Below are 15,430 nucleotides of genomic sequence, written 5' to 3'. Positions count from 1 at the left end.
TTAATTGCATCTGCCATGAATTTGCCCACTCACCTAACCTATCCAAGTCACCCTGCATCCTCTTAGCATCCTCCTCACAGCTAACACTGCTGCCCAGCTTCGTGTCATCCGCAAACTTGGAGATGCTGCATTTAATTCCCTCGTCTAAATCATTAATATATATTGTAAACAACTGGGGTCCCAACACTAAGCCTTGCGGTACCCCACTAGTCACTGCCTGCCATTCTGAAAAGGTCCCATTTACTCCCACTCTTTGCTTCCTGTCTGCCAACCAATTCTCTATCCACATCAATACCATACCCCCAATACCGTGTGCTTTAAGTTTGCACACCAATCTCCTATGTGGGACCTTGTCAAAAGCCTTTTGAAAATCTAAATATACCACATCCACTGGCTCTCCCCTATCCACTCTACTAGTTACATCTTCAAAAAATTCTATAAGATTCATCAGACATGAATTTCCTTTCACAAATCCATGCTGACTTTGACCGATGATTTCACCTCTTTCCAAATGTGCTGTTATCACATCTTTGATAACCGACTCTAGCATTTTCCCCATCACCGATGTCAGACTAACAATTCCCCAGTTTTTCTCTCCTTCCTTTTTTAAAAAGTGGGGTTACATTAGCCCCCCTCCAATCCTCAGGAACTAATCCAGAATCTAAGGAGTTTTGAAAAATTATCACTAATGCATTCACTATTTCTTGGGCTACTTCCTTAAGCACTCTGGGATGCAGACCATCTGGCCCTGGGGATTTATCTGCCTTTAATCCCTTTTATTTACCTAACACCACTTCCCTACTAACATGTATTTCCCTCAGTTCCTCCATCTCACTAGACCCTCGGTCCCCTACTATTTCCGGAAGATTATTTATGTCCTCCTTATTGAAGACAGAACCAAAGCACTTATTCAATTGGTCTGCCATGTCCTTGTTCCCTATGATCAATTCACCTGTTTCTGACTGTAAGGGACCTACATTTGTCTTGACCAATCTTTTTCTTTTCACATATCTGTAAAAGCTTTTACAGTCAGTTTTTATGTTCCCTGCCAGCTTTCTCACATAATCTTTTTTCCCTTTCCTAATTAAGCCCTTTGTCCTCCTCTGCTGGTCTCTGAATTTCTCCCAGTCCTCAGGTGTGCTGCTTTTTGTTGCTAATTTATATGTTTCTTCTTTGGACTTGATACTATCCCTAATTTCCCTTGTCAGCCACGGGTGCACTACCTTCCCTGGTTTATTCTTTGGCCAAACTGGGATAAATAATTGTTGTAGTTCATCCATGCGATCTTTAAATGCTTGCCATTGCATATCCACCGTCAACCCTTTAAGTATCATTTGCCAGTCTATCTTAGCTAATTCACGTCTCATACCTTCAAAGTTACCCTTCTTTAAGTTCAGAACCTTTGTTTCTGAATTAACTATGTCACTCTCCATCTTAACCACAAAGCCATCAATTCCATCATCAAAATCATTGACATAAAACATGAAAGGAAGTGGTCCCAATACGAATGCCTGCTGAATACCACTAGTCACCAACAGCCAACCAGAAAATGCCCCCTTTATTCCTACTTTTTCCTTCCTGCCAGTCAGCCAATCTTCAATTGATGCTAGTATCTTTACTATAATACAACAGGTCTTTTATTTTGTTAAGCAGCCTCATGTGCGGCACCCTGACAGAGGCCTTCTGAAAATCCAAGTAAATCAATTCCACTGTCTGTCGTTTCTTCAAAGAATTCAAGCAGATTTGTCAGGCAAGATTTTCTCTAAGGAAACCATGCTGACTTTGGCCTATTTTATCACGTGTCTCCAGGTACCCCGAAACCTCATCCTTAGTAATGGACTCCAACATCTTCCCAATCACTGAAGTCAGGCTAACTGGCCTATAATTTCCTTTCTTCTGCCTCCCTCCCTTCCTAAAGAGTGGAGTGACATTTGCAACTTTCCAGTCCTCCGGAACCAATCCAGAATCTAGTGATTCCTAAACAATCATTACTAAAGCCTCCACAACAACTTCAGCCACCTATTTCAGAACCCTGGGTCCATCTGGTCCAGGTGATATATCCATTTTCAGACCTTTCAGCTTCCTAAGCAACTTATTCTTAGTAAAAGCAACTACTCTCACTTCTGGCAAGCTTCCCGTGTCTTCCACAGTGAATACTGATGCAAAATAGTTATTAAGTTCACCCGCCATTACTACCTCATCAGTGTCATTTTCTAGCAGTGAAATATCCACTCTTGCTTCTCTTTTACTCTTTACATATCTGAAAAAAAAACTTCTCGTATCCTCTTTTATATAATTGGCTAGCTTACCTTCATATTTCATCTTTTCTCTCTTTTTTAAGTTGCCTTCTGTTGGTTTTTAAAAGCGTCCCAATTCTCTATCTTCCCACTGATTTTTGCTATATTATATGCCCTCCCTTTCCCTTTTATGCTGTCTTTGACTTCCCTTATCAGCCATGGTTGCCTCAACCTCCCTTTAGAATACTTCTTCATCTTTGGTATGTGTTCATCCTGTGCCTTCCAATATGCTTCCAGAAACTCTAACCATTGCTGTTCTGCTGTCGCCCCTGCTAGTATCCCCTTCCAATCAACTTTGGCCAGCTTCTCTATCATGCCTCTGTAATCCCCTTTACTCCACTATGATACTGATATTTCTAACTTCAGCTTCTTCTCAAACTCCAAGGTAAAATTCTATCATATTATAATCACTGTCTCCCAAGAGTTCCTTGGGATCCCTCTCTTGAGATCCAGCACCAAGCAATGGTGGGGGTGTTGTGGATAGTGTGGAGGATCAGAGGGATCTTAGGGTCCGAGTCCATAGGACATTCAAAGCTGCTGTGCAGGTTGAGTCTGTGGTTAAGAAGGCATACGGTGTATTGGTCTTCCTCAACCGTGGGACTGAGTTTAAGAGCTGAGAGGTAATGTTGCAGCTCTGTAGGACCCTGGTCAGACCCCACTTGGAGTACAGTGCTCAGTTCTGGTCACCTTACTACAGGAAGGATGTGGAAACCATAGAAAGGGTGTATAGGAGATTTACAAGGATGTTTCCTGGATTGAGAAAGATGCCTTATGAGAATAGGTTCAGCAAACTTGGCCTTTTCTCCTTGGAGCGACAGAGGTGAGAGGTGACCTGATAGAGGTTTACAAGATGATGAGAGGCATTGATCGTGTGGATAGCCAGAGGCTTTCCCAAGGCTGAAATGGCTAGCACGAGAGGGCACAGTTTTAAGGTACTTGGAAGTAGGTACAGAGGAGATGTCAGGGGTAAGTTGTTGTTTTTTTGTTTTTTTTTAAAACGCAGAGAGTGGTGAGTGTGTGGAATGGGCTGCCGGCAACAGTGGTGGAGGTGGATATGATAGGGTCTTTTAAGAGACTCCTGGATTGGTACATGGAGCTTAGAAAAATAGAGGGCTATTAATAATCCTATGTAATTTCTAAGATAAGGACATGTTCGGCACAGCTTTGTGGGCCAAAGGGTCTGTATTGTGCTGTACGTTTTCTATGTAACACACCATTCAGGTCTCTTTTTCCTGCCCACCAAATCTGCTGTCTGCTCCACTAACTGCGGTATCTCCTATTACTACTGCACTCCTCTTCTCCCCCCACCCCCACCCTTCCTTTCTGAGCCACAGAGTCAGGCGCAGTGCCAGAGACCTGGTCACTGAGGCTTCCCCCTGTAGGTTTTCGTCACCCACCTCCCAACAGTATCCAGAGTGGTATACATATTGTTCAAGGGAACGGCCTCAGGGGTACTCTGCACTGGCTGCCTATTCCCTTTCCCTCTGCTGACAGTCACTCAGCTACCCACCTCCTGCCACTTAGGGGTGACTACCTCCCTGTAGCTCCTAACTACCTCCTCCTCATTCTCCCTTATGAGCCAAAGGTCATCAAGCTCCAGCTCCAGGACCTTAACACAGTCCCTAAAGAGCTGCAGCTCAGTGCACTTTGTGTTGATATAGTCAACAGGGAGACTGGAGGTCTCCCAAAGTTCCCACGTTTCACACAAATAACATACCGCCAATCCTGCACCCATTCTCATCACACAAGCTATGAACTAATAGACAAAGAAAGGGTGAAAAGGAAAGCTTGCTAGAAACTTACTTGGAGCCTCCACTTGATCTCACCCAAGCCTGGCCATTCTAACATTGTTCACTCCATCAACGGACACTCCGCTTACATCTCAGTTCTTTTTATTGGCCTTTGCCAAGTGCCTTAGAGATTGTAATGATTGTAGCCCGCTGAAGTCCCAAAAGGCCCTAAGCTTTTTTTAAATGTCATGCCGCCAAAGAGCATTTGCTCACAATTGCAGCTTGCCAAGAAAATGTGATCAGTGAAGGACATATTGGGAGGCAAAATTTCTTGATGCATTCAGTGACCTACCCATGTGGTTTTCTGTTATGATATCCTGTTCTTTTGGATTCTATCCAATGTTGTATAGAAATACAATTGTAAAGAGCTTCCTGAGCCCAAAGGTACTGAGGTACTCTCTCTCTGAACTCTGAATGCTAAGTCAAGATTCAAAGTACACTTATTATCAAAGAACGTATACAACCTTGAGATTTGTCTGTTTACAGGCAGCCACAAGAAACCAGAAAGAACGCATTAAAAAAAAAAGACCAGCACCCAATGCCCAGGAAAAGAAAAAATACACAAATCATGCAAACATTAGAAGCAAGCAACAGCATTCCAAACGAGATTGTGTCCTTGGATCCAAATGCTCAGAGCAGCCCAGAGTAGGCCCAAGCCTTGATCTCAGTTCAACATTTTAGTAGGGTGCAATATTACTAAGGTGCTCATTTCTGGGCTTGGTTTACCAGTATTTGATTAATTATTCCCAAACAACTGGAAGGGCTTTCAACAATAGTTACAAGCTGTAAGCACTTCCCTTTTAATAGGTGTAGGCATGACTTTAATAAGAATCAATAATAGTGAGTTGCTGTTAAACACTCCAGAAATTGTATTCTGTGATTTTACACTAACATAACTATTTTATGATGTTTCGGTGCGAATGGTCAATCAGAATCAACATCCTCAGGTTTTGCTGTTCTAACACTTACTTTCCAAAGCATTCAAATTTCTACACCTGAGTCAATAATGTGAGAAAGAAGATAGAACAAGATTTCTTTTCCTTTCTTTTCTCTGTACATTGGGTTTTGTAGCTGCCTGTAAGGATACGAATCTCAAAGTTGTATAAAATAGACATACTTCCATAATAAACGTACTTTGGCTTTGATGGGAAAAGTTTCGAAAGATCAGTGCAGAAACTTTCAGAGTGCCATTAGATTGAGATACAAGTGGAGATATCCATTTGTATAATGTCCTTTTTTACATTTATTCACCAGTTCTGCCAGAATTGTCCTCTTTGTAAATCAACTCGACTCTGACCTTTGCACCTGAATTTGCAACACAAAAATGAATTGCAGGTCTCAAACTAGTACTGAATCCAAGGCAGATGATAAAGATTCACAGCAGAGGGCCAGAGGCGTCTTGCTTCTGACTGCTCGGGCTTATGTGATACATTCCCACTCATATGAACAGAATTAATGACCTTGTTTGAAAAGGTAAGTGATTATTTTTGTTTTACTGTTCCTTTCTCTAATTTTTAAGAAAATATTCTTTCTGGTATTTTCCAGGAATTTTGTTACATTTTCAAATTATTAAAATCTATCTGAAATGTTCTTAAATGTCCCTGACAATTAGAGACATATAAAAGAATTGTGAAACTTTTGACAACAGAAACTTGTAAAGGGCTTATTGACTCAGTCTAGAGACAGAAGTTCACTATTTGCTGCCCGAGGCTTAGCTGTCACCCTGGGGCGACAATGGCAGCAAGACCTTTAGTTTGACTGATGCCATTGAGCCGGAAGAAATAAATGTAGCCATAGGAAAGCCATTAGACCATAAGACCATTAAATATAGGAGCAGAATTAGGCCATTTGGCCCATCAATCCTGCTTTGCCATTTCATCATGCCTGATCCATTTTCCTCTCAGCCCCAATTCCCTGCCTTCTTCCAGTATCTCTTCATGCCCCGACTAATCAAGAATCCATCAACCTCTGCCTTAAATATACCTAATGATTTGGCCTCCATAGCTGCCTGTGGCAATGAATTCCACACTCTCTAGTTAAAGAAATTCCTCCTCATCTCCATTCTAAAAGGATGCACCTAGATCCTGAGACTGGGTCCTTTGGTCTTAGACTCCCCCACTATAGGAAACATCCTCTCCATATCCACTCAATGGAGGTCTTTCACCATTCTACAGGCTTCAATGAGATCCGCCTCATTCTTCTGAATTCCAATGAGTAGAGGCCCAGAGCCATCAAATGCTCCTCATTTGACAAGCCTTTCAATCCCAGAATAATTTTTGTGAACCTCATTTGAACCTTCTCAAATGTCGACACATCTTTTCTTAGATGAAGGGTCCAAAACTGTTCACAATGCTCCAAGTGAGACCTCAGCAGTGCTTTATAAAGCATCAACATTACATCGTTACTTTTATATTCTACTCCTCTTGAAAAGCCATGGGAGTTTTGATGAGTGGCAAGAATGAGAAGGAATGATAGTGATAGATGGCAAGTGAGGGCAGCCAGTTAGACTGAGTAAATGTGGCCCATTAATTTTACGTTTGTGCATACAAAGTTATAACTATATGATTAAGGCAATACTAATCAAACACAGAAATGCTGTGTAGAAGATGTCAAAACATTTAACAAAATTTATTTGCGTTTGACATAAGAATCTTGTATAACAGGAGTTAACAATTCTATTAACAGAAAGTACATGGATTAAACCCAACTCTTTTCCCTGCGACTGCCTTGCTGCATGGCTGTCAAGTTGCATGAGGAAATGTAAACATACCCTGCAATTTTTTGGCCTCTGCTTTCTTGGATTTCATTTTCTGAGCTCGTTTCAGCATCAGTTGTGCAGTGTGGACATATTTAAAGCCCCTATCAATAACACCAACAGAAAGGTACACAGTTTAAGATAATTTATAAGAAATAAATACATATACTGCCCTTGAAAGAAACGACAAAAATTTAAACTTAAGCAAGTGGAAACATCAACATGAATTAAACACTATAATATACATACAATAAAATGCTATTTTTAGAAATTATGAAGAATCTATGACATTTTTCTGCATGACCTATACTTCTAATGAATAGAATCAATAGCTGTAAATGATAAGAATTTTTTTCAAATATTATAAAAATACCGGTAACAATTAAAATTGAATAATTGTGGCACACAGAACTGAATATATGTTTTGTTTTTTAATAGAAAGATAGAAAGTGTAATAAAAATTTAAATAGAGTCATAGAGTCAGAGAAAAGTATAACACAGAAACAGGTCATTTGGCCCATCTAGTCCATGCTGAACCATTTAAACTGCCTATTCTAATCGACCTGCATCTGGACCATAGCCCTCCATACCTCTACCATCTATATACCTATACAAAATTCTTTTAAACATTGAAATTGAGCTTGCATGCACCACTTGTGCTGGCAGGTTGTTCCACACTCTCATGACCCTGAGTGACAAAGTTCCCCCTTAAACTTTTCACCTTTCACCCTGGTCAACCAACTTCAGTGGAAAAAGCCTGTTTCCATTTACTGTATCTATATCCCTCATAATTTTGTATACCTCTATCAAATCTCTTCTCAATCTTCTATGTTCCAAGTAATAAAGTCCTAATCTATTCAATCTTTCCTTGTAATTCAGGTCTTCCAAACCTGGCAAAATTCTTGTAAATTTTCTCCTTCAACTTTATTTACATATTTCCTGTAGATAGGTGGCAAAACTGCACACAGTACTCCAAAATAAGCCTCACGAATGTCTTCAACATAAAATCATGGTTTTAAGGAGATTTATGCTTTGACAAATACAATGTAAGGTTTTATTTATTCTGTTCTGTTAGAGTATTAATAAAAAGTGAACTTCATAATTTGGGATTACCATTCCAGAGAAATCTTTTCTTCTTTCTCAGACATGAAACTTTGTTTACCACATGATGTAGACTCAGAGAATGCTGACAACGTTCTATGTGAAAAAATAACAATAAAAAACTTAGCAGTTTTGGATTTGTTAAATGTTCGTGAGTGCCCAGTAGACAATATACACAGAGAAGCAAGCAGAAATATGTTTCAAGAGAACTACCCAACAAGGTTCAAATTACTGTTAATTTTGTTTGGAATCCCAACTAATGGTACTTGCTTAAATCTTAGCTGTTGCCTTGACATCACAGCTAATTCAGCATCAAGATCAAAGCTCAATTTTAACAGTCTGAAGACAAATCTTTAAGCTCTTCTTTTATGTTTCTTGATGGACATGAATTAAGCTGATTGTTACAGAGACTTATCTGTTTACTTCCAATAGCACCTGTAATCACCATTTGACTGATACATTCAACACACTAGCTTCAGTTTTGTAATTACTGTACAGAGGCTGCTTAGTACACTGGACCTCTGAGACTGTTGGGAACCAATGCTGATCTAGTTAAATCAGTCTGAAAGTTGCTTGAGACCAAGTAGACATCTCAATGTAGGTCTCTTAATTACAGCCAGTTAGTACTAGCTCACTTGAGACCCTATCAAGCACTGCAGAACTTGGAAGGCTGTGATAGCAAGTGGTGGGCAGGGGGTGGGGGAAGGTGTCTCAGTGATTGATCACTTTAATGATTAATAACAGTGTTTTGAAATTTATCTGTTAGAAGTTAAAATTAAATAAAGATCATTATGAAAATCATAGCAGAAACACAAAGGAGTATGATTTATCATCACGAGCAGCTTGGTTCAATTAGTTAATGCTGTATTTTTGTAGCGATTCTTTGTTAAAAAATATAACCTTCACAGTTAAGCTGCTAGCTATAAAACATATGGATACAATATCATGGGCGTGATCATAAGTTACTATCTGATGTATCTATTACCACATAGAAGGTGAGCAAATTTATGATGTGCTTTCTGTTTCAGATATCTCTACTTGATAGAGGAACATTAAACTCTATTGTGCCTTTACAACAAAATAGCCATGTCATTATACAGTAGCTCAGGATTTTGTCCATTTCTACCTGGGTGAGTGCAGTTGAAGAGGAGATGAGGATGGATATTCAATTTTTTCAACAGTATTCATATCATCTCCTTGCCATGCCAACTGTGGTTGTCCTGGTAAGGTGGGTGAATCAGGAGCATAATGAGCAAGGGCCTGGAAGACACAAGATAACTTGACACTGAAAGATAATTCTGCATGGATTAGATTGGCCAAATGGCCTGTTTCTGTGCTGTACATTTCTATGACTCCATAACAATATACTGCATTGCAAGGCAAATTGCAAGCAAACAAAATTTGTTCTGGAAAAAGAATTTAATCATTCCTTAATTATTCCACATTTGTTAATGAGTAATAGGTTTTAAGAAGAGGGAGGAAGGAGAAAAGGCAAACAGAAACATAATAGAAGGGAAGGCAGAAGAGATGATTTTTCTGAATCCAGATTATTGGCTGTGAGTATAGATGGCATTGCCAGCAGTTATTCCCTTTTTCTAGCTGCCCTTGTGAAAGTGATGGTGCGCTACCTTCAACTATTGCAATCAGTGGTTAAGCTACTCCACAATACCCGAAGGAGTCCTGAAATATAAACGGTGGGATGGTGATAAGAATGATGTGCAACTTGAAGAGGACCTTGTACATGTACATGTTCCTATGTACATGCCACCCTTGTCTTTACTGATGACAGAAATGACAAACAAGACAACAGTGAGTGATAATAGACAAGTAAAGGAATTGCTTAGGTTTGAGGAAGTGTGAATGAGATATGCAGAATCTGAAAAGGGAAAAACTGAAGATACTTAAAATCTGAAATAGAAAATACTAGAAATACTCATTACGTGAAACTATTAAACTTGAGATTGAGGCCTGAAGGTTACAGTGTGCGTAGTTGGAATATGAGGCATCATTCTACAAATATTGAAAGCTTGCGCATTTTGCTTTCTTGCACAGGGGAGCGGTGGGCGGGAGGAGGATTGATGTTTTTCTTTAAACAGGTTTCCATGATTTTCTTTGTTTCATGGCTGTCTGTGGAGAAAATGAATATCAGGGTTGTACACTGCATACATATTTTAATAAATGAACTCTGAATCCTTTGAAAGTCTTTGAAAGCAGGTGGTGAAAAACAGAGCTCAGTTTGTGAATGAGGCGTGGCATTAATGGAAGGGTGACAGAAAGCTCAACTGTGACATTTGTTGATAACAGTACAGCATTAGATTTTACAGACATAGCTTGAGAATAAGTAATTCCAGCATTTTCTGTTTTCATTTCAAATTTCCAGAATTCACACTGTTTTCTTTGGTAATGATTTTGCTTCTCTCATTTACACATTGTACTGATCCTTTCATTCTCTACTTGTTCAAATTATAATCTAGTTTTGCCTTAGAGTATATTCCCTTTCATCACTTAATCTCTTGCACTGTTCACACTAACTAAAGTTTTTACTTTGCTTTTTTTCCTCCTTCCCTTCTTAATTTTCTGCATCGTATCAGTTATTTATTGCTTTCCTAGTTTTGAAGAAAAATCTTTGTCCTAAAATGTTAATTCTGTTTTTTTCTCTGATTTACTATTTATTTTTAACTCAAGTTTTTAGCATCCACAGTAATTTGCTTCTAAATTTGTTTTATCACAATGTAGCACAATTTTTGTTCACTTTTGCTTACTATTAGGAATGTGTTCATAAATACTGTTAAGTGCATATAAAGTGTTGTAATATTTACTTTAATTCATTTTTAAGATTAGGGCAACATTTATTACTCATTCCTAATTGTTCTGAAGGAAAAAATGGTTAACTATCTTCATGAATCATAGAAGTCCTTCTGCTGAAACACCAACGTCCTTGAACAGAAAATTCTACAGAAGTAGTAGACACAGCCCAGTACATCAAGGGTAAAATCCTCCCCACCATTGAGCATATCTATACGAAGTGTTGTTGCAGGAAAGCAGCATCCATCATCAGGGACCCCAACCATCCAAGGCATGTTATTCTTTTCACTGCAGTCATCAAGAAAAAGGAACAGAAGTCTCAAGACTTACACCTCCTAGTCCAGGAACAGTCATTAGCCCTCAACCATCAGGCTCTTGAACCAACGGGATAACTTCAATCAACTTCACTTACCCTGTCAATGAAATGTTCCCACAAACTATGGATTGCTTTCAAGGACTCTTCATCATGTTCTCAATACTTATTATTTATTTATTTATTTATTTATTTATTTATTTATCTTTCTTTCCTTTTGTATTTGCGTAGTTTGTTGTTTTTTTGCACATTGGTTGAATGCCCAAGTTGGTGTAATCTTTCATTGGTTCTGTTATGGCTTATTGAATACGCCCACAAGAAAATGAATCTCAGAGTTGTATACGGTGACATATAAGTTCTTTGATAATAAATTTATTTTGAACTTTGAAGAACTCCCAATGTTATTGGGTATAACATTCTTAGATTTAGATACAACAGCAGTGTAAGAATGGCAATATATTTCCAAATCAAGGTGATTTGGACTTGGAGAAGATGCTGCAATTTAGTGCCCTTAAGTACCTGCTTCCTTTGGATGTTATGATGGTTGCCAGAAGTTTGAGAGATACTGTTGGAGTAGCTGAAACAACTAACTGTTGTTTTTGCAGTCACAGGTCACTGGTCACTGATGATGGAACAAATAAATGTTTAGGATGGCTAGGGTGTCAGTACTATGGACTACTCTGCCTGAATGTTCTTAAGCTTATTTTATACTGTTGGTGGTTCATTCATCCTGGTAAACATTCCATGGTAGTGAAATTTTGGGACATGAGACTGTGCTTCAGGACATGTATTCGCTCATTATTTAATATGTCTGGTCCGGCTGAGGTTCTGATAAATGCCAACTCCTTGGATATAGTTGGTGCAGGCTTTAACCTTGGTAAGGTCACTCTTTGCTTGAAGAACTTCAAACTGTCAGTCCTAAATTTGCATTTTATTAATCTGAACCAATATTTCTATGTCCTTCTCTCTCAAGTTAATTGTATTTGATATATTTTGTCAAATGAAAATGTGCCTATGTATGACCTCATGCAAGAGAAAGTTAACTACCTTACAGACTCATATTAATCACAGGTTCCAGTGCATCATCAGATATCTTTTAGTTCATGAGTTCCCAACATTTTTTATGCCACAGACCCCTACCATTAACTGAGGTGTTCGTGAATCCCAAAATGGGAACCCCTGCTTTAGTTGATAAGTGGTGAAATAAAAACAAAAAGAATCACAGAACAAAGTTAATTATTAAGTAAAGCAATTATCCTTCCTGATCCTTGAGGAAATGCCTCAATAATGGAATAAATTTTCACTTACTCAGTAATATGATCTTTTGGGTACATCAGTGAGTGAACATTTTATATTGTATACTCCAACTTCACTTTGACATTCATTCATTTTGAGTGGAGAATTTAGCAACAGACTAGTATTAATACTGGAAAAGATGTTTCCTGGGTCTATTCTCATTTGAAATGTGTTTAAGAGTATTGTGTCAATTAGTTAAGTTCCCAGCAGTTAATATTTTTCCTCACAGAATAAAGTTGTTTCTTTAGGATGGTGGACAATATTGGTAGCTTCGGTTAAGGCATTTGATGTTGCAGCGTACACTGAGCATGGCAATTAGCTTGTGGACATTTCAGCACCAGTCAAAGTGACATCCTCAGTGTGTAGTTTTTGGAGTCACTGAGGATATCATCTCGACTGGTGATGAAATGTCTGCAAGCTAATTGCCAAGCTCAGCGAACACTGCTACATCAGAAACCCCTTCTATACTATATGAAAGGTGTTAAAAACACAAGGTATAAAAGTTACTATTGCTTTTCAACATACAGATAAATCCAGGATTTGCTTTCCCTCCCCATCAATATAAAATGGAAAGAATAACCTGATAAATCAAGCTGCTTCTATTTCAAAGTTTTAAAGAATTGCATCATTTTTGTTTAGTATAACTCTTCAATTTGTTCTCTAGTGAGGTCTGAAATTTTACTCCATTCATTGTTCGTTAATCAAACTATATTAAACTACATTTTTACTCATAGCGTTCCAGTTCTGTGCCAAATATACAGCTGCAGTGCATCACTTACATGCCACTGCAGTGTAAAGGAACGGCAGAACAAATAATAAAGCAATTAATTTAAGTGTTTGGAAGAAAAGCCAGAAGACAAACTCCATGTGTCACTGCTGATGAATGTCAGGACACTCTGAAGTACTTGTTTTTATGCCTTTGCAATTCTTAATTCATATTCCAATGCCACGTTCAATGAAGGATCAGTTAAAACAGGAATGGAACTGGTTTACATAAAGCAATACCTTTCGTTGTAGGTCTGATTTTGGAAGTGGGAGAGTTTGAGAAGAGACCCCAGGATCTAGTTTTATCCAATCCTTGTCCAAGGTTGCCTAAGTGAAGTAGTAGATTCTTTTTAAACAAAATTCAATAAAGAAATGAAAAAAAATCAAACAATTGCATTTAGCACATTAGGAACAAAAACGGTTATCATAAAAGCTTTTTTTCAGGATTCTGGTGTTAACTTGGCAGATGGCTTTATCTTTAAATCATGTCTTTATGATGAAAATGTCTTGGCACTCGTAGAACAAGAATCCTTCAAAATGCTTTTGATCTTGAGCATTTTATGCCAAAAATAATAATGGTGTATTCAGGTTCTTTTCTGGAAATTTAATGTTTCTCTCCCAAAAGAATTCTACTTTCCAGTGTAATTTATAGTATGTTTTCCATAACAACACTGTCTACATTTAGCATAAAAATTATGGTGGTAATTCTTGAATTCATATTTTTTACAATTTATGTTGGCTATTGCCTCAGTTCATTTGTTTTTTTAAATACCTTCTATCAATAATCAAGTCAATGTTACTTTAGTAATTTACTTGTAAAAATACTTATTTACAAAATATAAAAAAATTGAAAGGGACATTTCTTTTCTAGAAAAGATCCTCAAAACACCTGAATGGGAGAAATCATGCCGCTAATGCTCCCAGAAAAACACAGGGTATTCATCTCTGTAAGACTTATTCAGTTATTAATGCTAATAAACAATGTGCTTAATATTATTCCTAGAACCCTAAGAAAGGTTTTCACTATTTCTATTAGCACCATGTCATACAAAAGAGTGGTGGCATAATATAAATAATTTTATTTGGTTGCTTTAAAATCCTGATTGGAAATGATTTTGACCATAATTTATGTTTTCATATTATTAGCTAGTTTTAAAGAAATTTTCTTATTCAAATCTAGCAGTTCAAACTTTTCTTTCAGTTTATATTCAATGAAAAAGGTGAAAAAGTTTGCATTCTGGTTGAGGCTAGATTTTAATCACAGTGAGCACAGAAACAGACCCTTTGGCCCACCTAGTCTGTGCCAACCTAGTCTTCTTCCTAGTCCCATCTACCTGTAACCAGACCATGGTCCTCCATACCTCTCTCATCCACATACCTATCTAAACTTCTCTTAAATGCTACAATTGAACACATATCTATCACTTCATAACCTATTCAAACTTTTGCTGTAACTCAGGTACTCATGCCCAGGCAAATCCTTATACATTTTCTCTGCTCTACACGCTTTCAAAATTTCTGACACCTTTTCTGCAGGTGGGTGATCAGAACTGCATACTTCAAATTCGACTTCACCAACATTTTATACAACTTCAACAAAACATCCCAACTCTCGTACTCAGTAGGTACTTTGATTTATGAAGGCGAATGTTTGAAAAGTTCTCCTAATGATCCTATCTACCTGTGATGCCACTTTCAAGGAATAATGGATCTGTATTCTCAGACCTTTTCATTCTACCACACATCCCAATGTTACCATTCTCTGTGCAAGTCTTATCCTGGTCCGTACTCCCCAAAGTGCAACACCTCATACTTGCCTGTGTTAAATTCTACCTGCTATTTTTATGCCCATTTTCTCAGATGGACCATGCTGCAAGCTTTGATAGCCTATCTTGCTCAACAATACACTCCCAATTTGGTGTCATCCACAAAACTACTAATCCAGTTTACCACATTATTATCTAAATCATTAATATAAACAACTGACGCAACGATCCCTGCAGCAAACCATTAGTCACAGGCCTCCAAACTGAGAGAGAACCATCTACTACCACACTCTGGTTTTTCTCGCTAAGTCAAGGTTGAATTCAATTGACTACAATATCCCTGAGTACCAAACAACCTAAGCTTCTTGACCAGCTTCCTATGAGGGACTTTGTCAAAGAGCTTTCTAAAGTCTAGATAGTTAACATCTTTCTGAAAACTTACTAACCTATCCATCTACATTTTCATCCAGATCATTTATATACATCATGAACAGCAGAAGTCCTAGTACAGATCCCTGTGGAACACTACTAATCACAGACCT

At 38.1% G+C, this 15,430-nt stretch overlaps 1 protein-coding gene across 2 annotated transcripts in view; it reads right to left on the bottom strand.

Annotated features, from left to right (window-relative positions):
* Window positions 1-15,430, bottom strand: part of lrriq1 (leucine-rich repeats and IQ motif containing 1) — a 165,969-nt gene that overhangs the window by 51,519 nt on the left and 99,020 nt on the right. The window contains exons 19-22 of one of the 2 annotated variants that reach the window (XM_073059634.1): window positions 13,363-13,449; window positions 9,070-9,203; window positions 7,956-8,039; window positions 6,858-6,946 (exon numbers count right to left, since the gene is read on the bottom strand). In XM_073059634.1, coding sequence (XP_072915735.1) covers window positions 6,858-6,946; window positions 7,956-8,039; window positions 9,070-9,203; window positions 13,363-13,449 — 394 coding nt within the window. The remainder of the gene's footprint in view (window positions 1-6,857; window positions 6,947-7,955; window positions 8,040-9,069; window positions 9,204-13,362; window positions 13,450-15,430) is intronic. The other variant, XM_073059635.1, reaches the window with a different exon arrangement.

Source organism: Hemitrygon akajei, chromosome 10 (assembly GCF_048418815.1).
Source record: "Hemitrygon akajei chromosome 10, sHemAka1.3, whole genome shotgun sequence".
NCBI classification, from domain to species: domain Eukaryota; kingdom Metazoa; phylum Chordata; class Chondrichthyes; order Myliobatiformes; family Dasyatidae; genus Hemitrygon; species Hemitrygon akajei.
Note: the sequence above shows the minus strand (reverse complement) of the source record. Positions and strands in the feature narration are given on the sequence as shown.